The 22987-nt window shown below is 43.0% G+C and overlaps 1 protein-coding gene across 1 annotated transcript; it reads right to left on the bottom strand.

Annotated features, from left to right (window-relative positions):
• On the bottom strand, positions 1-22980 carry LOC128331186 (vomeronasal type-2 receptor 26-like). Its single transcript, XM_053264536.1, has 7 exons — positions 22930-22980; positions 18776-18876; positions 16993-17284; positions 13192-13998; positions 9059-9286; positions 4679-4805; positions 1-911 (listed from the first exon to the last, which is right to left on the bottom strand). The coding sequence occupies exons 1-7, from the start codon at positions 22978-22980 to the stop codon at positions 1-3; spliced, it is 2517 nt and encodes an 838-aa protein (XP_053120511.1).
• Between the last annotated feature and the right edge of the window lie 7 nt (positions 22981-22987).

The following is a 22987-nucleotide window of genomic DNA, read 5'->3' as shown; positions in this document are numbered from 1 at the left end:
TCATTCACTGGAGATTGTTTTCTTCCTTAACTCCTTCCTGGTGTTCAGATCAGGCCTTACAACAATAATATAGCACTTAGTAAAAAATATTAGAGTGAGTAGTCCTGCCATAGAGAGCAAGATGGAGAAGATCTCCACAGCCACCATGTATTTGCCTTTGGTGCTTTGGTAGGTTGGAACAAATGATACCCACACACTGCAAAATATCATCATGCTGAAGGAGATAAACTTGGCCTCGTTAAAAATGTCTGGCAGATTCCTTGCATGAAAAGCCACAACAAAACTGGCCACAGCCAAAAGACCCATGAAAACCAGACTACTGTAAAACATGGGGAGTGAGCCTTCATTACATTGCATAATGATGTATCCAAGCTGTGAGTGCATGTCAAGTTCTGGGAATGGGGGAGAGGTTCTGAGCCAAACTGCAGAGATCCCAGCTTGAATAAGAGAACAGGAAAGGACAATGGATACTGATAATCTCCTTCCTCCCCATCCTCTTATTTTGCTTCCTGGTTTTGTAGCCATGAAAGCCAGAAGTACAATGATGGTCTTTGCCAGCACACATGAAACAGCCATTGTAAAGACGATGCCAAAAGCTGTTTGTTGAAGAAGACAGGATATCTTCCCAGGCCTTCCGACGAATAGGAATGAGCAGAGAAAACAGAGCATGAGGGTGATGAGAAGAACATAGGTCAATTCCTGGTTGTTGGCTTTGACTATGGGTGTATTGCTATACTTAATGAAAATCCCCAGAATCAAAAGAGTCATCAAGGAAAACAGAACGGCAAAGAAAACCAAAATAGTTGCCAGAGGTTCTTCATAGGATAGAAAGGTTATAACCTTAGGGATGCATTGAGTCTTCTGTTTGTTAGGGTATACATTGACTGGACACTGTTCACATGTCTTGGCATCTGAAACGAACAGATACACTGTGCTTAATCTAATAATTCACAAGTTTTCTGTTCATTTTTTAAAAAACACATTCAAAATTCTGCTTTCACTTCCATGTATTTATTTGACATGCATTTTGCACAATAACACAGAAAATATTTGGAAATGATTAAGGAATCGTTTTTTCCTGCGATGTCAGAAGTTTTTATAATGAGCAGTCTGGACTGTGATAAGAAAGTAAGTCACTACAAATTGCTTTCAGATGCCAAACAGATTCCTTACCTACTTTCTGATGGGAAGAAGGCTTATGAGATCATGTCTGTGCATTTGTGTATTTGTCTGTCCATGTGTGTCCCCTTCTCATGACATTTGTGTTTACAGTCTGATACAAGCCAAATTTACACCTGATCCTTGCCGACCCAAGAGCTGCTTTTGTTTTCTGTTTTTGTTTGAAGATAACGGCCACTCTAATTATAGGCCACACTGCTTTATAAATCATGTGCTGACAACTGAATACTGTACCATAGAGCTCTAATGCTGGCACATTGCAATGCTTTACAAACAGCAGTTCTGCGAGGGAGATAACAAAACACCCCCTATAAAGAACATTTGTACCATTGTAATTTTGTGAGGTACTGAAACAGCTCATGTGTTCCTTTACTGTCAATTTTATAAAGATCTACGGCAATATATATATAACTTCTTTTATAAGTCATTATCCAGGTCGTATGGACAGTTCTTTTCTTGATTACCTTATAGCTGAACAAACTATCTAATACCTTATTATGTGGCTAAGTACTGTTTGATAGCCAGCAAAATCCACCAGGAAATCACTATGAATTTCAATTTAACTGTTCTGCTTTGAGGTTTAACTTGTTAATGTTAACAAGAGGTTTACTCTGTTGGGTTTCTGTGTGGATGTATCATTATTGTTCAGTGACTGTAATAAGGTATTTGATTTGAGCCAAATTCACAGCACAGGAAGGAGACTTTGGCGGAACTTACTGGCCAAGCTGACATTTTCTTTCAAGCTAGTGGTTGTTAGTGATATAGAAAATAGCCCTTGATGTAAACCATGTGCTGATAGTGAAACCAAATTTAGAGCATGTGGGAGGGGATCCTGTATAAGAATTCCCATTTTGAGAAAATGACTCCATTAGTTCTATGTAGAATTACTTGTCTAAAAAATATCACTCTTATGTAAAAGCAGGGGGTAATGGGCTGTATAGATCCTGGTATGATCCCACTTGATTTGAAATAAACATCCTCTGGATCCGGAGCGTAGCAAGGTTGGAGCGGGCCCAGAGATAAGATTTTAAAATGCCTCCCCCCCCCAACTGAAGCTCAGCTCATGAAGTAAAGAAAACTTAAATATGTTAAAATTAAATAAAAATAAATAAATAAATGAGGCTGAAGAGTAGTTACAAAAAGCATAGTAAAATTTATATATAGAACATCTTCCTAATTTTTTTTTAAAGTTTTGTAAATTGTGGATGATGCAAGTCATTTAATGGTACTAGAGAAAGACATGCTGTTCTGGTAGCTCCAGGTCTTAACACTCGCATCAATTCCAGAGGATGAATACAACTGAAGAAAGCGCAGATGGGTATGCAGCTGGGGGAGTCAGTCATATGACTTGCCTCTGGGGGCCACCCAAGGCAGTGGGTCCCCATACAACTGTCTCCCCTTGCCCTGTTATAGTCACGCCCCTGCTCTGGATGTTTATATTATAGGCATGGGCATATCATAGACGTGGGCTTTTTCCTCTTTTCTTCATAGTTTTTGTTGTTTAACAAAATGTGCTCGGACTGGTGCTTTTTAATTTAATTTAATCAACTTGTGGAATTCTCTGCCACAAGATGTGGTGACAGCCAACAACCTGGATGGCTTTAGGAAGGTTTTGAATAACTTCATGGATCTATCATCTGCTACTACTCGGAGGGCTATAGGACAACTCCAGCCTCAGAGGCAGGATGAGTAATTGCAGGGGAGTAACAACAGGAGAGAGGTCATGCCCTCAACTCCTGCCTTTGGGCTTTCAGTGGCATCTGGTGGGCCACTGTGTGAAACAGGATGCTGGACAAGATGGGCCTTGAGCCTGGTCTAGCAGGGCTGTTCTCACGTTCTTATGAACTATTAATATTATAATACAGAGGTTTGATGTAAAAGACTTGAAAAAGAAGAAAATGTTTACATTGAAAAGGCTTGCATCACAAAAGGCTTGCATCAAAAGACATGCATCAGTTAAAACAGAACAAACCAACAATAATAAGGAATAAACAACCAGCTTGGGGGAAATCCCCTCTCTGTCAATTTGAAAAGGCACTTGAAACAATAGTTTGGCCCCAAACGGCTAACTTTCGTTTGTATACAAAATATAGTTTTGTTAGTTCTTCCTGGCATCCCAAACAGCATTCTTAAACATAAAAAGTACAATTTAAAACTCTTCTTTAGAGACTAATCCTCTTGAAAAATGTGACTACACACTCTGTTTATGTAAAAGCACCTTTAAAAGTCCATTTGCTCAGCCAGACCTAGGCTCTAGACTTACTGTGGGACTACCTGGTCAGCTTATGATTCAATTTCCTTCACTCTGTGTTATATGGAGCACTTCACCTGAGTGGAGTACTTTCACTCCACCTGCCCCTCCTAATAGCAAAACCATATGGTTTATATTATCCTCTGAGTGGAGACAGGAATCTTGTGTTCTTTCATCAAGGTTGGACTGGTCTCTCATCCTTGGTACGTAGGCACAAAGGTTATTCTGTTTAGCTTCCAGGCAATTCCCGCAAATAACAAGTTGTTCTTGTAAGAACTAATCAGCCTACTTTCTTTTCACTGTCTCTACAACTGGACTAAATATGGCTCAAATTGAGATCCACAAGTTAGATCTCTGGCGCCTCCAATATTTATGTATCTGCCATCTTGGATTGGAGTGGATGAAATAAATACAAAGTACAACACTGAGGTGTCCCTGTGTGTCACTCACTACAATTGTACCAAATCCGGCTCAAATTGGTTAGACAGTTCTCATGTTAGTACACTTGCACTACAAACGTTCACACATCCACCACCTTGGATCAGGGTGGATGACATCATCACAAACTATGCCATTGAGGTGTCTCTGTATTTCACTCACTGCAACTGTACCTAATTTGGTTTAAATTGGCTAGACAGCCCACAAATTAGCCCACTTGACCCCGCTTCTGTTCAGCTGATCGCCATCTTGAATTGGAGTGGATGAAATCATCACACAGCATGGCATCTGGGCATGCCTATGTGTTCCTACAGCTTTATCAAATTTGTTTCAGATCAGCAAAGTGGTTCACACTTTAGCCCACTTGCACCTCAAATGTTCATGCATACGCCATCTTGGACTGGGGTGGATGACATTATCACAAACTATGCCATTGAGGTATCCCTATGTGTACCTACTACTGTACCTGATTTGGTTCATATTGGTCCCGGCATCACAAAGTTGACAGTGGGCGAACACAAGGACACACACACAGAGATGGACACACACACGGACACACGGACACACACAGAGAAAGCTGGGTGATCTCATAAGCCTACAGGAAAGTAGGCTAAAAATGACTTCTCTCATGTCAAGCAGGAAGGCAGGAGTTGCACTAGTCCATGACATCTGCTTAAACAGTTTCTCTCTTTGACATGATCTTCTCTTTTTCTTATTTGTTCTTAATATAAAATAGCAACCCTGAAGAATGCAGAACAATTTCAACCGTAAAAATGGCACAGGACTCCAAAAGCTTCAAGGATTACTGACCTGTCTGCTTGGAAATGGTCCCCTCTGTACATGACAAACAATCATAACAGCAAATTGGTGTCTTCTCTAGAACAACCTTACTGTATCCTGGAGAGCAGTGCTCATTACATGTAGAAGTTGGGATTTTCTTCATATTAAAAAAACAAAATTCACATATTATGAAAAATTTTGGGAATTAGTTCCACATTGATTTGTCTCGGCAACCTTTTGGTAGTAAGAATCAGGAACCTGAATTTTCTTAAGCAGCCCTACATTTCAGAACAGCAATGGAACTGGAGGAAGAGCCAAAAAGGCTATGGCCAGGTTCATGCAAAAAACAAAACTGTAGGTGGGTTCAGTTTCACTAGCTGAACATCTGGATCTGGGGAACTGGAGTTAAAAGAAGAAATGGACCCCCAGTTTGCTTCCCTTAACTCCTTTTGTCACCTTAGGGTTGCAGTAAGTTACGGTGCTGAAAATTGTATTTCGGCGGTGACCTAGTTATGTCTGAACCGGGGAGTGCAGTTATCATTTGTCTCAAACTGGAGTTGAGGTAGGAAGCTCCTCCCTTGCTCCAACTGCTATTGGCCATGTGGACTGTCTTTCAGGAAAGAAGGAAGCCCACACAGCCAGCTCCCCCTGCTCTCTCCAGTAGCAGATGGGAGAGGGGTGGGTGGGAGGTACGTGAACTGCGTGTTTCCATATTTCATCCGAACTGGGCCTATAAATAAATGTGCTGATTTCCTGGGATCCAACAATAATTAGTCCACCGTTATGTGCCCACATCTAGAGACATTTTCAGAATAATTGACATTGGACTTAAGAAGACTGTCTCCTTCCACAGACAGTCATTGGACTGTACTATGTGCACGCAGAGGTGCTCTTATCCCCGAACCTTGGAGTGCTGGTTGTAAGAAAATAAGAACAGCCCTGCTGGATCAGGCACAAGGTCCATCTAGTCCAGCATCCTGTTTCACACAGTGGCCTACCAGATGCCTCTGGGGAGCCCACAGGCAAGAGGAATGTGCATGCCCTCTCTCCTGCTGTTGCTCCCCTGCAACTGATATTGAGAGGCATTGTGCCCCTGAGGCTGGAGATGGCCCACAGCCACCAGACTAGTAGCCATTGACAGACCTGTCCACCATGAATCTGTCTAAGCCCCTTTTAAAGCCATCCAAGCTGGTCACCATCACCACATCCTATGACAAACAATTCCACAGATTAATTATGTGCTCTGTGAGAAAGTACTTCCTCTTGTTGTTCCTAAATATCCCAGCCTTCATTTTCATGGGATGAGCCCTGATTCTAGTGTTGTGAGAGAGGGAAAAAAATTCCTCTCTGTCCACCACTCCATGCATAATTTTATACACTTCGACCATGTCTCTCCTTAGTCACCTCTTTTCCAAGATGCTTTTCCAAGCTCCAGATGCTGTAGCCTAGCCTCATAAGGAAGGTGATCCAGGCCCCAGATCATTTTGGTTGTCCTCTTCTGCACCTTTTCCAGTTCTACAATATCCTTCTTAAGATTTGGTGACCAAAGCTGTACGCAGTACTCCAGATGTGACCGCACCATAGATTTGTATAAGGGCATTATAATATTAGCATTTTTATTTTCAATCCACTTCCTAATGATTGCTAGCATAGAATTAGCCTTTTTCACAGTGGCCGCGGACAGAGACGACACTTTCAATGAGTTGTGCACCACAACCACAAGATCTCTCTCCTCGTCAGTCACTGACAGCTCAGATCCCATCAGCATATATGTGAAGTTGGTGTTTTTTGCTCAAATGTGCATCACTTTACACTTGCTTACACTGAACCACATTTGCCAGTCCCTCAGTCTGGAGAGATCCTTTTGGAATTCCTCACAATCTGTTTTGGATTTCACTATCCTAAATAGTTTAGTGTCATCTGCAAATCTGGCCACTTCACTAGTCACCCAAACTTCTAGATCGTTTATGAATAATTTAAAGAGCACTGGTCCCAGTAACGATCCCTGTGGAACTCCACTTCCTACCTACCTCCATTGTGAAAACTGTCCATTTATTCCTACTCTCTGTTTCCTGTCCTTCAACCAGTTACTGCTGATCCATACATGAACCTGTCCTTTTATTCCATGACTGCTAAGATTACTCGAGAGCATTTGGTGGAAAACTTTATCAAAAGCCTTTTGAAAGTTGAATTATACTATGTCAACCGGATCACATTTATCCACCTGCTTGTTGACACTCTCAAAGAACTCCAAAATGACAGTTAGGCAAGATTTTCCTTTGCAGAAGCCATTGTGGTTCTCCTTCAACAAGGCCTGTGCTTCTATACGCTTAACAATTTTGTCCTTAAGTATGTTTTCCATCAATTTACCTGGCACCAAAGTTAAGCTTACCAACCTATAATTTCCTAGATATCCCCTGGATCCCTTCTTGAAAATTTGAGTCACATTGGCTACTTTCCAGTCCTCTGCTTCAGAGCCTGATTGTTGGGACCAGTTATATATTTCTTCTAGGAGATCTCCAGTTTCACATTTGAGTTCCTTCCGAACCCTTGGGAGGATGCCATCTGGACCTGGCAATTTATTAATTTTTAGCTTTTCAAGATGGTTTAGAACATCTTCCCTTGTCACCTCAACTTGGCCCAGTTCCTCAGCCACTAAACCTGAAAAGCCCAATTCTGCAGAGGGTATATGGTCAGCATCCTCCACTGTGAAGACAGATGCAATGCAAAGAACTCATTCAGCTGTTTGACTTCCTTGACTCATCTGTGTTGGACTTTCTTGACAATTCTCCACTCGCATATATACTGAATTGGATCACACTACCCAATGGTTCTGCAACTCTGACATCTCACTCCAGGTCCTGGGCACCATGCAGGGTTAAATCCAAAGTCACCATCTCTCTGGTTGGTTCTGTGACTAATTGTTCTAAGGCACAGTCATTTAGCACATTTAGAAATCTGGCCTCTCTGTCATTACCTGTATGTGAATGTACCCAGTCTATGTGTGGGTAGTTGAAGTCACCCATTATTACTGCCCTGTCTCTCTTTGATGCCTCTCTCCAACTCCTGGTCACTCTCAGTGCTTTGATCGGGAGGGTGATAACACGTCCCTAGTAACACATTTCCTTTCAATACTCATAATATTACCCATAATGGTTCTGTGGAGGACTCCAGTTCACTGTGTGTTTCTAGCTTATTGGAATCTATCCCAATATAGATTCATCCATACAGTGTCACTCCTCCCCCAACCCTCCTCTCACTGTCCCTTCTATAAAGTTTATATTCAGGAATAATCGTGTCCCACTGGTTCTAACCATGCCACCAGGTTTCTGTTACACCAATTAAATCTATGTTTTCATTAGTAACCAAGTACTCCACCTCACCCATCTTGGCTCAGAGTCTTCTGGCATTTGGTAACACCTATATTCCGGGTGGTCCCTCATTGGGTGTTGATGTTTGCTTCCCCCCCCTTACCATCATTTGACCTATTTGGCAAGCTGTCCTGTGTTTCCTTCTGCTCAACTACTGGCTCTACTCTGTCCCCTTCAGGTTTATCCGAAACATGTTCACCCTCACAAAAATCCCTTAGGGGATTTTGCTGGCCAAAGCAGATACCACCCTGTTCCTGCTGGCAGAACCCCAGGAATCATTTTAAAAGCTGCTCTGCGAACCTTTTCATTTTAAGCGCCAGCAGTGTGGTTCCATATTGGTTCAAGTGGAGCCTGTCTCTTTTGCACAGGCTTCACTTGCCGAAAAATGTATCCCAGTGCCAAACAATTCTAAACCAGCCTGCTTGGCTTCAGTATAACTTACTTGTTCCTTAAGAGCCAAAAGCTCTTTGCACTGAGCACACACCCACGACATCTGCCCCTGATGCAGATAGTAATACATGAGACACTCTGTGCAATATACCAGGAATCACCCCTCCCCTGCTAGCCTTCTACTTTCATAACTAGTTTTATTGGAGTTCTGTGGACTCCAAAGTGTGGGCGGGCCTCCAAATGTCCATGGGGGCTTCCTTCCACCCCCCCCACCATGATATTCTTTGCCTTTAATGCGCCACGTGGTAGGGCGTGAGCTGAGCAGGATTCCCCTATGGTGGTGTGGCGATGGGCACAGCAGCTGGTGGGCCTGTCCATCTGGCCCAGCGGCCCTTGAGAACTGTGAGGTGCACCAGCACACCTGCTCAGTGGGAATTGAGCATCACAAGACTGACATGGGCCTCGCGGTGGGAGGTGGCTCATGGCTGGGGGCCTCCGAAGCCCTTCAGGTCCAGGCACCAAAATTACAGGTGCCATTGTGCACCTGTAATTATATTGGCTAGCTGGGTTGAACATACCCCTTGCTGCTTCATGCACTCATCTTCTCATTGCTCTTTGCCACATGGCTCTGGTCAGCAGATTTACCCACCTGCTTAAATTGAGTCCCCCACTGAATTAGGTTCTCATCAATCTTAAACTTTTTGCCAGCAGGTGCCTGGGGATCCATTCTTCCCACTTGCATTTTTGTAAATGTTTTATTTCGTAAAATGCTCCAATTGATAATGTCATATCCTGTTGCAGATTCCCCATTCTTGTCAAAAAACACCTCATCTGTGGCACTATTGTTAAACCGGACATTGCTTAAGTATGGGTGAAGCTAGGTGAAAAGATAAGACTGGAATCATTATTTTAAAGGGGCAGATGCTTGCTCAATCCATCACTCCAAAGAGATTTTTTTTAACCTTCATTTTACTAAATCTGGAAAGCATATAATCAAAAACCTATATCTGCTCTCTCTTTCTCTCTCTCTCTGCATGTGTGCTGTTAACTGTGTGGCAATCAGAAACTGCTTGAATAAGTTATATATATAGGGATGGTGTGATCTACTGGCAAAGAAAATGAACTATTCTAAGTCCCTGGTTTGAATTTCACTCACCAGCTGATTTTAGGATTCTACTCCATATTTTCTCCATTTCAGTCCCCTTCTAGAATATGAGAATATTAATATTGGACAAACTTTCACGGTCTACATAGATTGTATCTGTACTGCATGTGGCGTACTTTGCGTATGTTAAAGTACTGCATCAATGCTATGTCTTCATACATTTCTGCTCTCATTCTTCCCTGTACACTTTGACAGGATGGTCTGTCTATCTATCTATGTATTCTACTCAGATACTAATGATATATGATGTCACTACATACTAATATGCACTTAGTGTATTTGAAAGACAGCATGGCATAGTGGTTAGAGTGTTGGATAAGGATTGGGAAGATTGGAGTTCAAAGCCCTGTTCAGATACAAAGCCCAGTTGGTGATTCTAGGCCAGCCACTTATCTCTCAGCTCAACCTGCCAGGAAGCTGCTGTATCCTGAGTCAGACCATTGGCCTATCTAGATCAGTATTGTCTACACACACTGGCAGCGGCTTCTCCAAGGTTGCAGGCAGGAATCTCTCTCAGCCCTATCTTGGAGAAGCCAGAGAGTGAATTTGCTCTTCTCAGAGCAGCTTCATCCCCTGATGGGAATATCTTCCAGTGTACACATGTGGTCTCCCATTCAAATGCAACCAGGGTATAACCTGCTTAGCTAGGGGGACAAGTCATGCTTGGTACCACAAGACCAGCTCTCCTTTCAGATCTGTTGTGAGGATAAACATAAACGAAGTATACTGCTCTGGACTCTTGGAGAAATAATGGGATATAAATGTTAAATGAAATAATATGTTATTGGAATGTATTTAAAATTGTTAACTATTTTAACTGAGTTTCATTTATTGTTTTACATTGTGAACAGCACCTTTGGGTTAATGTTTAAGAATTATAAATGCAATCAACTAAATAACTAATTAGATAGATAGATAGATAGATAGATAGATAGATAGATAGATAGATAGATAGAAGACACTAAATGAGAATATTTATCAAGTTGGGAAATTCTGTATGTGAAGGCTAATACTTTCCTTCTTTCATCTTTTCTTTCGACAATCTCCTCTCTGACTTTCCTTTATTTTAAAACTCGACACATTCACTGTCGTTATTTCAATTACCTTGAAATAAAAATACATCTTGGACAACATGTGTGCCCAGTTTCAGAACTATAAGCCCAGTCATTCTGGAAATGTAAAGGATTGGGCCAAGGGTGGGGCCTGTTGGACTTTTTTTTAAGAAGGCAAAAGGCAGAGTCCTTCACATGGTGGTGTAATGACCATCCATTGAGGTGGGGATGGGTTGGCTTCAGTTTCAGTAGTTTTTTGTAATTTTCTACAATGAAACAAGCCACTTATAGGAATTTGACTTGTTCCAAAATGTTTTTTAAATAAAGGTCATTAAATCAAAATCAAAAAAATGATTGGATTTCTGAACTCCAGAACCTTTTTCTGGAAATATAAAAGAGATCCTGTTTTCCCTTGGGGAAGATCATGGGGCCCTCTAGGAGATTGAGCACATGGACCTGAGCCCCCAGGTCCATGCCTAATGGTGCCCAGGGTAACTCTGTTTTGTCTTCTGGGTCTCCCCCCCCCCCGCCCATTAGTAGACAATGGATTACTGTCTTATCTGCCTTGGTTTCTGGTGACTGTGATTACAGAAGGGTGATGTGGGAAACGAACCGCATTCCAAAGACCCCATTACCTGAAGGAGCCAGGGAGAAGGCAGGCACATGATGCCACGCAACTGAGTGAGCAGTGTAGACAGCTGCTAGTCAAGCCATGGTGGGTCCGGCATTCACCAATGAGCCATAGAGTAGGCTGAACTCTGTGTCACGGGTGCCTACTGATGATAGACAGGCACTGGAGGCATCGGAGAGAGACAGAGAAACAACAACTCTTGTCCCAGAGTTAGGATTAAGATGGCAGCAAAGAGTGCGGGGGTGGAAGACAAGGGACTTTAATTAAAGGAACACAGGCTGGGGAGCAAGAAAGGAATGAGTGTTCTTCTTTGTGGCCAGATCATAAAGGCATGGGTGGAAGAGGAATGGATATGGACAGGAAGTGGCTGGGGTTCACCCTGGATAAAATTTGTATGGCCAGTGATAAAGCCAGCTGGTATACGGAGCCGATGTCCTCTGGTGACAGAGTTACCCTTTTGGACAACTCTGAGGCCCATTATCCAGGCCCAGTAGGGGCCCATCTCATACTATCCTCCCAGCTTGGATAGGGAAGAATGCAGATAGGTGGATATGTCTAATATCTATTGTCTGTCCATCCCAAAACAAATGAAAAAATAATAATCAAGCTATTCCTTTTATATACCTAGGCACAGCCAAGCCACAATGCCAGACTTTTGTTTTTGTTTTTGTTGTGGTGGTAATGCTGGCAGAAACCCCGAAGGAAATGTAAAAGAGTTGCGGCATTAGGGCTCTTCATGGATGAAATTATCAGATCAGATTCGGTTTTGATGCAATGCAAGTGATTACCAAATCAATCAACCTATAATTGTAACATCCCATATCGAATGGGATCATCACAGAAACATCAGTTTCTGGTCAATGCATCAGCTCTCAGGATATAATGGCCAATAGGAAAATAATGGGAAATCAGTAAAATATTTTAAAAGTTATCATACCTTCCTTAGAGTTGATACTTGCATTCTTGCTTTACTTGAATGCTTGAAGGCAAGCTCCATTCTCGAAGCACTTTGTTACCCAAAGTATGTGTCAGGTCGCCTGAGAGCCAGTGTGGTGTAGTGGTTAGAGTGCTGGACTAGGACCGGGGAGACCCGAGTTCAAATCCCCATTCAGCCATAAAACTAGCTGGGTGACTCTGGGCCAGTCACTTCTCTCTCAGCCTAACTTACTTCACAGGGTTGTTGTGAAAGATAAACTCAAGTATGTAGTACACCGCTCTGGGCTCCTTGGAGGAAGAGCGGGATATAAATGTATAATAATAATAATAATAATGATTTGTTTTGGGGAAACAGCCGTTTCACCAAGGGCAAGATGCAGAAGCACTCAAGCATAAATATTTCCATGTCCTCCCACCACCGACCCAAGGACTGTGATTGGAAAGGAGATGAACCTATTGTGGTATGCTTTGAGCAGCTGCAAGCCTGAAAAGGCATTGATTTGAAGTAAGGATGTCAATCACATAACTGTTGTCCTTCTCCCCTCTCCCAGCCAAATTTTCCATCTATGGCACATCACCAGATTCAGTGACATCGGTGTTGTGACATCAGCAACAGAAAAAAGCAGCATGAAAATCATTATATACTCATAGGCCAGAATCTGATGCAGCCCAATAGAACACAGAGAAGATCCTATCAGTCAGCACTGATATTCGGAATTCTGCATTGAAACCAATACATTCAAATGTTGCTGATAGGTACTGTATTGATTTGGATTCAATTATTGTTGCATAGCCTAGTGGTCATACATATTATCTGCCCCTATAATACTTATCTGTCTAGTGCAGACCTGCTCAATTTAGGCCCCCCAGCTGTTTTTGGACTATAACTCCCATAATCCCCAGACACAGTGGCCAATGGCCAAGGATTATGGGAGTTGTAGGCCAACGTCTGCAGGAGGGCCAAAGTTGAGCAGCCCTGGTCTAGTGGAAGATGTTACCTCCCAAGGCTGCTGATTCCATCTATTCAGTTTGTCTCCATTCTCCTTTACTCTATCATTGGAGCTTGATGAAAGCATATCATGTAAAGCATGAGCCACAACATGAATAGCATTATAGATACTGTAGCTCTGGGCGCTCATGCTCAATTCAAAATGTTCAGACACATCTTCTAGCTTTTCATTTCCTGTACATTTGGAATTGGATATAGCGTAAATACATATTGGTGTCCAGCAGGTGAATATACTTTGCCAAAACCTCTGAATAATGCAATCACTTTCAGTCGACCCAAGCTCCATGTTTTTGAGAAATTCCGTGAATGCTGGCACCTCTTTAGAATGAACCGAGAAGGAGAAAGCACCATGGAACTTCTCTGATACATATGCTGCCGTGAAATCCCACTGGGCCGTTGAGATCCACACTTTCCCACTTGGAATAAATGGATAGAATAAGTAGGCATAACAATCACCAGAGATAACAACAACAGTTGCACTGCTCTTGATCAATTGTTCATAGTGCATAGTTTGTGTGAATATGAGCTCATCATGTTTCTCACCAAAAGTCATATATGGTAATCTTAGTATGAAATCAGTACAAATGTCATGGTGGGTGAACAAGGCTGTAATACTCTGAAGAAAATAATCTTCAGCTTCATTCTCAAAAGAAATAATCCCAATCCAATTCCACTGAAAATGCAGAAGTAATTGCACTATCCCTGATAACTGAAGGTGGTGGTTAGGAACCGTCCGATATAAAAAGGGGTATTGAAATTTGTCACTCAATTCAGGAGCAAAGGAACCATAGCTGATCTGGAAGGGGGGAAAAGTGTTGAAAGTTTCACAACATCACACTTGTTTTAAAATTTTTATTAGACATGTAGCTTCCATTGAAATTAAAAAGCATGATCCAGTTCCAGAATGTTCAGGGCTGGCTCCAAGTACATCAGTGAGATCCTTTTGTTATTTGGTTTTGTAGGCTTACAGTGTGGTGATGGCATCATCAGACAGCAGCAACAATGCTCCTCTCTGATCCAGTGCAGCTGGAGATGCGGCCATAGCTCACTGTTAGAGCATCTGCTTCAATGTTTTGCGTGCAGAAGGTCCCAGTTTCAATCCCTGACATTAAAATGTAAGCCTGGGAAAGTCTCCTCCCTGATTCATCGGAGAAACTACTGCCAGTCAGTGTAGGCAATACTGCGCTGGATAGACCAGCCATTAGGAATGTGCAAAACAATTTGGGTACAAAACTATCACTCTTCTACTTGTGTAGGTGGGGGGGGGGGGTGTTTTCCAACCGTGCTGTTCCACTGCCAGCCCTGTTTTGCATCATTCTGAACTTACTTAACCCACTTATGGCTGGGTGCCGCAGATGTAGCTGTGTCAGTTGCTTGTTGATGCAATGCTTGGGGGTGGGAGGGTATGTGATGTTGTTGTCGTTGTTGGCCATAGTCTGCACCTGTGATATTACACTTACTTGCTTGTTGCTGGCTGCTGCTGTTATCCTAAATTTGGGGGGGGGGGGTGATGGAGCAGTGCATTTCCTTGTTGTTTAACACTGTTGTGTAGATCAATTGTTGGGGGGGGGGACAGTGGGACAGAGTGGATATGGTGAGTGAAACAGTGGATGTGGGGTGTGTGACCTTCGGAAACCTTGTTCTTTGCAAAGCCCTGATGGAGGTGGTGATGATGATGTGTGCTGCATCCACCTTATGGGAAAATGGGGACAGACAGTGCCCATTTCTGCCTGTGGGTGCCTCCTAGGAGTTCCACAGTGGGTCGGGTGGTCGGGCCCCAATGGGTGGCAGCTACCAAAACAATTTCAGAGTGATTGGGCAAAGGACTGATTTTTATCTTTTTTTTTTAATTTGGCATGTCTCTGGGGCACATCCAGGGCTGAAAAGGGCTTCTGGGGGCAGAAGAGTGGGGTGGGTGTTGGTAGTGCCTAGTGGGTGGAAGGAAGCTAGCTGCCAGAAACATTTCAGAGTGACTGGGCAAAGGAGTGATCTTTAAAAGATTTTTGCAGTTGGCGTGTTGGCACCGAATCTGCCCCAAAGACATGCCAAATTCAAAAATATTTTTAAAATCACCCCTTTGCCCAATCACTCTGAAGTGTTTTTGGTAGCTAGCTTCCTTCAATACACTGGGCACTACCACCCACCACAACCCACTTTGGACCACCCTGGTGCCCCCTCCCCCATGTGGAGTTAAAAGGTGGCTGAAATCCCAATTTTTCCCTATGGGGAAAAGCTTAAAGATGTGCGAACTTCAATTTTTTTAAAAATAATCACCCCTTTGTCCAATTTCTTTGAAATTTGGTTGGTAGCTTCCACCCACTGCATAATACTGCCCACCACAATCTTTTGGCCCTGGGACCCTTTTTAATCCAAATCAATTCAGATTCAGATTCAGAAAATTTAGGTACAAATTGAATTTGGGGTGATTTGTGGAGGCAGATACAGACCCCAAACACATTGGGGGTTATTTGATTGGGGGACAAAATGATGGCAGCTCCAATTGCACTGCTTCTGAGCGCTGCAGCTGCCCCTCAGGAAGTCTACCAGGGCTCACCAACATAGGATATCCTACCTGTTGAACTTTCCGGGATTTTGGGGCTGCTGCACTGGTGCTCCTCACGAAGGACTAGTCTGACAGTGATATTCTGCCTCAATGCTGCTAAGGCAAGCATTATTCCAGTTTCCACAATTTTTAAAGTGCTCTTGGATTTACTTTAGGATTATGCATTTGCCCAAGGGTGGCATGCAAGGCACCTAGCATATGTTTCTGAAAATAGAATAGCAAGTATTTGTACTCATACTGGGATGCTGCCTTATATCTGAACATGGGGGTGACCAAAACTCTTCATTGCCAAACTGAAGCTGACTGCATCCAGATTTTGAAAATGTGCACCTTATTAGATGGATTCTCTTCTCCTGATTAATGACACTGAATCAGTTTGCCTGCTTATTTCCTGACTCTGCAAGTCTTTCATAGCCAGGCATAGGGCAAGCTCCGTAAATGAAATATGTGAAGCTGAGATTGAAAATAGCCACATAACATAGGAATATAGGAAGCTGCCAAATACTGAGTCAGACCACTGGTCTATCTAGCTCAGTATTGTCTTCACAGACTGGCAGCAGCTTCTCTAAGGTTGCAGGCAGCAATCTCTCTGAGCCCTATTTTGGAGATATGCTTTACCTGTAGGCTTGGGTGGATCTGTGGAACCTGTGGTGTGATTGGCTTGTGCGATACAACAACTCTGGTGTGATGGGCTGTGAGGCTGTCATTCTGTAAAGGGTGCCCACACAGTCAGATCCTCCGTCTCTCTACAGTTTCTCTGACTGCAGAGAGGGTGCTCTCCTGGTTGTCTGAATTCAGATGGGAGAGTGGGGGGAGGGAAAGCTATGGAACCAGGGTCCACTGGAGCCATGGTTCCGCATTAACAGTGAATGTGGCCCTTATGTTGAATACACTTCCATTCTTTTTATGCATTTGAGGGAACTGTACCCAGATTCCCATTCAAAATGAATATGGGTGCAGTTTCTCACTCCAAAACATGTACAAACATGACATGATCTGACTGAACAGGGCTACTAACGTAATGACTTCACAGGGCTACTAACTTTCTTACTTTACCCAAATACACCCAGGATAAAACTTGTTATGATCTTGTCAGAACCAAAACATCATCACAGATATTCACTTATAAGAACCACAGTTTCAGTAGCAAATAGACACAAACAAAAACTTCGCTATTGCTCTCTCCACCACTTGTCAGAAAAATCTATTTCTTTGCACCAGCAATACCTGTGGAATCTTGTAGCTGCCCAAGACAGTTGCCATGGCAATGGAGGTTTCAGAGGTGAGTCCCCCAATGATGGCTAGGAGGTGGTCCTGCCTCTCACATCTATAATTAGGGATTCTTCTGTCCCCACTGGAGAGTAGATTAATGGTATTTTGGTATGTGATCTGGTTATTAAAGTAATCATCAAACACATGGAAGCCAAGGCTGATATTGGGTAAGAGCTTGGGATTCTTGTTAATCTCTTCAATGATGAACAAGTAAGTCAGGATATGTTGATGGAGTTTAAGCATGGTGCTGTAATTAAACATAAAGTAACAAAATACATGCAAAAATGAATATCATACAGAAATTGGGCACTATAAGCATATCTACCAGTGATTCAGGTTGCTGCAGCACCAGCACTGTAAGCCTGTATGCGATCGGAGGAGGTGAGTGACAGCAGCAGAATCAGAATTCCTCCCAGCTATTGCTGTTCTTAGTGTGAGTGCCCAAGACACTGCAGGGAATACTGACACAGCACTTGAGGTCTGTGTCCCCACCTATCTCATGATGGCGATACACTCCATGCCCAGGGCAGATTGCTGCTCTCCTTATCCAGCCAAAGGGGTCTGGTATAGGCAGGAAGCATCACCATCCCAAGCTGTGAAGGCTTTCAATTTATTGATGCCTCTGAAGTCTAGAGAATGCTTCCAGCCAGAACTCCCTGAGCCTTAAAGCCTCTAGGGGACTGACTAAAGACTGTTACTCATGCCAAACAAGTGCCTAGGGGTGCTTACCAATGCATTACCTTGAATGCCCAAATCCTTGGTTGTGATCTGGAAATGAACCTCATTAACTATGAGGAGAGCAATAAAAGGCCCCCACCATCTGCCAATTTGACATAGGCCACAAAATTCCCCAAAGGGGACCAGCCAAAACCCATGTTTTGCTACTGGGTGTGGAGGAAGGGTTGCCTTCTAAATTCTGAAAGAGGATTCAGGTGAGTAGAAGCCGCAATAGTTCACAAACTTCACCCACCTAGGTTCCTCACCCAATCAATTTGTGCTTCATTAAGAAGCCAGGCTGAAGCAAAGAAAAATAATAATAATTGCCCAGGAGATGTCTGGGCATCAGATTCATCCTTCATCCCGGAACAAATGTTAATCCTTTCCTCTGTGCCATCTAAACAAAACCATAAAATAGTCATGTTGTTCAGGCCATATAATAAATTACTACTTACTATAAATTGATATTAAAACGTGCTTTGGGACGCTGGTCAGAAGGCACTCCATAGAAACTCAATATTGTATGAGAAATGACCCCACCTATGATATGCTCTCCTGAATTGCGATATTCCTGTTTGAACTTGAAAGGCTTTGTAACTGAGCACCTCTCCCCAGAAACTTTGCAGGCAAAGGGAGGCAGGAAAAGCAACAGCAGCAACAATAATGGCAATGGCATCCTGAAGTCAACTCCTCTCACTCTAGAATTAGTCCAAATCCTTTGTTTGGAATTACACTCAGCAACAACGGTTGCTTCTATTTAAGATATTTTTTGCAATCATTTAGGGAAACGTTTGGTAACTCCTGCACCACAAAAAGTATTTATTTTCAGGATACAAATGCCTGACTGCCTCCCTGCCTGATGAAAGAAGAAGTTCCTCTTCAGAACAAAACATGGAGTATTTATAGACACCTTCACAGGCCTTCTGAATAATCCCATTGACTGTTGTGTGTTGCACTATCTGTGCTTTTTGCTACTGACTAGTGAGTGGTGATTGTGATAATTGTAGACTGGAGCAGTTACTAAATTCCCAGCTCAGATTCTGTCAGGGCTTCTCTGTAGAAAACATCTGATGAAAGATGTTCATGACATGTTAACAGCTGATGGTTCTCACTAAATTCTGCCTAAAATGGAAAACAAAGTTTTGGATGCAGCTGTCAACACAAAGATCTAAGCAGCTGTATGAATAATTTGCTGGAAGTACAAATCCAAAAAATATCGGGGGGAAATTGGATGGAAACACATGGAGATATCTCATTGGAGAGGACTTTGAGTCCATCTTTAGCTATATGTAGGGACACCACAAGAATTTTTGACACTCCGGCAGGTGATGCTTGGCTTTAGCAACCCCCATCCTTGTAGCCTGGCAGTGCAGCCCCCATCTCATAGTCTGGTCATAGCTACTGCACCATCTGCCCCATCCCCATTCTTCCCATGTGCCAGCCACCCTTTTCCCATACTCCCCACCTATGCTTAATGCAGCATCTGCCACCCCATCAATATGTTCCCCATCGTGCCCATCACCCCTGTGCCCATGACTGTCTCTGTGCTCACTGCTGTGCCCACCACTTCTGTCTCTTCTGCCTGGCCTCTAATTGCCACAGCACATTGTAAAGATATCATTACAACAAGTCCATGCCAATGAGAAATCTCACTGGAATCAGAATCCATCAGGAGGCAGAAGAGGATGAGGCAGCAGTCGGATGGGTGCAGTGGGTGGGGGGCATGGGGGGCAGTAGGTAGTGAAATGCCAGCCCCCACAGAGTTAAGAACTTAATAAAAGCCCTGCTGGATCAAGCCCAAAGCCTAACTAATCCAGCATTCAGTTTCACACAATGGCCCACCAGATGTCTCTGGGAAGCCCACAGGCAAGCGCTCTTGGCATGCCCTCTCTCCTGTTCTTACTCTCTGCAACTGGCAAGAACAGAGCAATCTTGCTCAGAGGCAAGGAGGTGGCCTATAACCCTCAGAATATTGGCTATGAATTGATCTAAACCCCTCTTAAAGCCATCCAGGCTGTTGGCTGTAACTACATCTTGTGGCAGAGAACTGCATAGGCTGATTATGTGTAGTGTGAAAAACTACTTCCTTTCGTCAGTCATAAATTTTTTGGCAGTCCGTTTCATGGGATGACCCTTGGTTCTTGTGTAAGGAAAGATGGAGAAATTTTTCTCTCTATCAACTTTCTTCATACCATGCATGATTTTATAGATCTATACATTTCTCCCCCCCCCATCATTTTTTTCTAAACTAAAAAGCCCCATGTACTGTAGCCTTGCTTGATAAGAGAAGTGCTGTAGGCCCCAATCATCTTGGTTGCCCTCTTCTGCACCTTCTCCAGTTCTATAACGTACAGATATGATGACCAGAACTGCACGCAGTAGTCCAAATGTGGCCATACCATAGTTCTGCATAATTATTATATTAGCAGTTTTATTTTCAATCCCCTTCCTAATGATTCCAAGCATGTAATTGGCCTTTTACACACCTACTGCACGTTGAGTCAATACTTTCAACAAGCTGTCCACCACAGCCCCAAGCTCTCTCTATTGGTCTGTTGAGTCAATACTTTCAACAAGCTGTCCACCCCACAACTCAAAGCTCTCTCTACTGCTCAGACCTCATCAGAGTATTTGTGAAGTTGGGGTTTTTTGCCCCAATATGCATCACTTTACACTTGCTAACACTGAACAGCATTTGCTATTTGGTTGTCCAATCTCCCAGTTTGCAGAGATCCTTTTGGAGCTCTTCGCAATCCCTTTTGGATTTCATTACCCTGACATCTGGTGTCATCTGCAGATGTAGCCACCTCGCTGCTTAACCCAACCTCTAGATCAATTACAAATAAATTACAAAGCAATGGTCCCAGTATAGATCACAGGGGTACCCCATTTCTTAACTCTGGCATTTAGAAGATGGTCCATTTATACCTACCCTTTGTTTCTAGTCCTTAAACCATTTACCAATCTACACATGAACCTGTCTCCTTAGCCCATGACTGCTGAATTTTCTCAAGAGTCTTTTATGAGGAACTTGGTTGAAAGCTTTTTGAAATTTCAGCTTTACTATGTCAATTGGATCACCTTTATCCACACACTTGTTGACGTTCTCAACGAACTCCAAAAGGTTGGTGTTCCCTTTAGAGAAGCCATGCTGGTTCTCCTTCAGCAGTGCCTGTTCTTCTGTATGGTTAACAATTCTATCCTTAAGAATGCTTCCCATCAATTTGCCTGAAACAGACATTAAGCTAACCAGCCTGTAATTTCCAAGATCCCCATGGTATTACATTGGTAATTACATTACATCATATTGTAATGTGATGGTATTACATTAGATCAGTATTACATTGGCTACTTTCCAGTCCTCCAGTACAGAGTCTGATTTTAGGGATGTTATATATTTTTGCAAGGAGGGTGGCAGTTTCACATTTGAGTTCTTTAAGGACTCTTGGGTGGATGCATGAGTGTAGCATCCATTGGAGAAGGGAGGGAAAAATGTCCCCCACCTTGGAGGGTTAGGGGGCCCACAAAGATCCCACAAGGCTGATGCTGGGCACTCCTGGGTTGCACAGTGCTTTCTGACACACTTCCCCAGGCTTCCCCCTGCACTTCCTCCTCTCAGCCCCTTGCCGCTGCTCTGCCCCCTGGCCTGCCCACCATGCAGGAGATACAGGAGAATGGGCTGCCCAGCCCCAATCCACCACTGCCCCCCATAAAGAAATTGAAGGAAATGGTGCAGGACCACCAATGTCAAAGGAAGTGCTTCACGTGTAAGGGGTGGTTCTTGGCACCACAAAGAGCTAGCAGAGTTTACCCAGATGGTCCTGCACAGGCACAGAAATGTCCCAAACACTGAATCCACTCTCATTTTCTACCAGAGAATCTACTTTCAGAACACCTCAGAAACATCAAAAGCCAGTGTCCCATGGGCTTGTGGGTTTGGGGATGGTGGAACCCTATGTGCACTACACTAGGGATGTGCTAAGATGTGCACTCAAATGAGCTAAGAGTACAGACATCCCAAGTAATGCTGCACGAGTGCCATGTTTTAGAGATATGATTTAGACACCTGTTTTAGATAGTTAAGTTCTGAACTGTCCATTTTGTACTGTGTGGTATGTCAACCCATGTAGGCAACAATTCATCCATTCATAGCACATAACAGAACTGTGTGTTCAGGAAATGATCACTTAGTGAGCCTTCAGTGGGGTGTACTTTATGATGGATGTGGGAAATCACAATTCACCATTATTGATAAGGGTATGCATCAATGCATCTCTCTCAAAGACAGATCCAGTAGCCCACATCACAGGGAACACAGTGGTGCCTCTTACTTGATCAAGCTACTACAATTGCTGTGGGGTTAGCATAGTCTTTATTTCGGTCTTTGACAAGCATAACAACAAAATAGACAAAAACAGTTCAAACAATCTATAAAAATCCCTTAATATATTAAGTAAAGGAACCTAAAAGTTAAGACTATGAACATCCAACTATATATAAAAGTTAATCAACACTAATATCAGAATGATGCTGAGTATAAAGGTCTGTAGTGGGGATACATGAGACAAAATTTAGTCAGTGAAAAGAGAATCACCCATCTACAGGTTGAGTATCGCTTATCCAGACTGCTTGGGTCCAGAAAAGCTCCAGATATTGGAATTTTCCAGATTTTGGAGTCGTCCATAAACAGTGAGTCGGAACTCTCGCGAGAGTGTGCAAGAGTTCCACCGGCAAACAAAAAACAAAAAATGGTGGCGGTAAGGTGTTGGCAGGCAAGCAGAGAAGGCGGGAGGTGCCAGTGACAACAATGATGGCAGGGGTGGGCGGGTAGCGGTGGTAGGATGGCCCTGGCCTTGAGGAAGGCAGCTTGACTGCATTTTTAAAGAGAGCTGAGGCAGGGTTTTTTTGTTGTTTTGTTTAAGGCTGTGGTGTCCAGATTTTGGAGAAATCAGGATTTCGGGTGTCCGGATAAGGGATACCCAACCTGTATATTTTATTTTGGAATGGTAAAATTATCACCATATATGGTAACAGATTATTTATTTGTTTCTTTGTTTATTTATTATAGTTAATGAAAATTTGAAATATATATTCATTGTTGGTTGCATGATAAGTGAAAGATAGAACTGTTGAAAAGTATGAATGCAGAAGGTGAAGTTATCAGACTCTTTCTACCATAGCTTTTCTGGTTTCATTATCAACTGGACTGATAATGAAATCAACCATATCAGTA

Source organism: Hemicordylus capensis, chromosome 6 (genome assembly GCF_027244095.1).
Source record: "Hemicordylus capensis ecotype Gifberg chromosome 6, rHemCap1.1.pri, whole genome shotgun sequence".
Lineage (NCBI taxonomy): Eukaryota > Metazoa > Chordata > Lepidosauria > Squamata > Cordylidae > Hemicordylus > Hemicordylus capensis.
This window is presented reverse-complemented; position numbering and strand designations above follow the sequence as displayed.

Bases quoted from the DNA above. Each gene is read 5' to 3' on its own strand.
- LOC128331186 (XM_053264536.1), bottom strand. From the start codon at position 22,980: ATGGTTGATTTCATTATCAGTCCAGTTGATAATGAAACCAGAAAAGCT. The intron at 13,999-16,992 runs GTATTGCTGGTG...CCCCCCTTCCAG, and splicing joins GCAGCTACAAGATTCCACAG to ATCAGCTATGGTTCCTTTGC. The intron at 912-4,678 runs GTCAGTAATCCT...TGTTCGTTTCAG, and splicing joins GACCATTTCCAAGCAGACAG to ATGCCAAGACATGTGAACAG.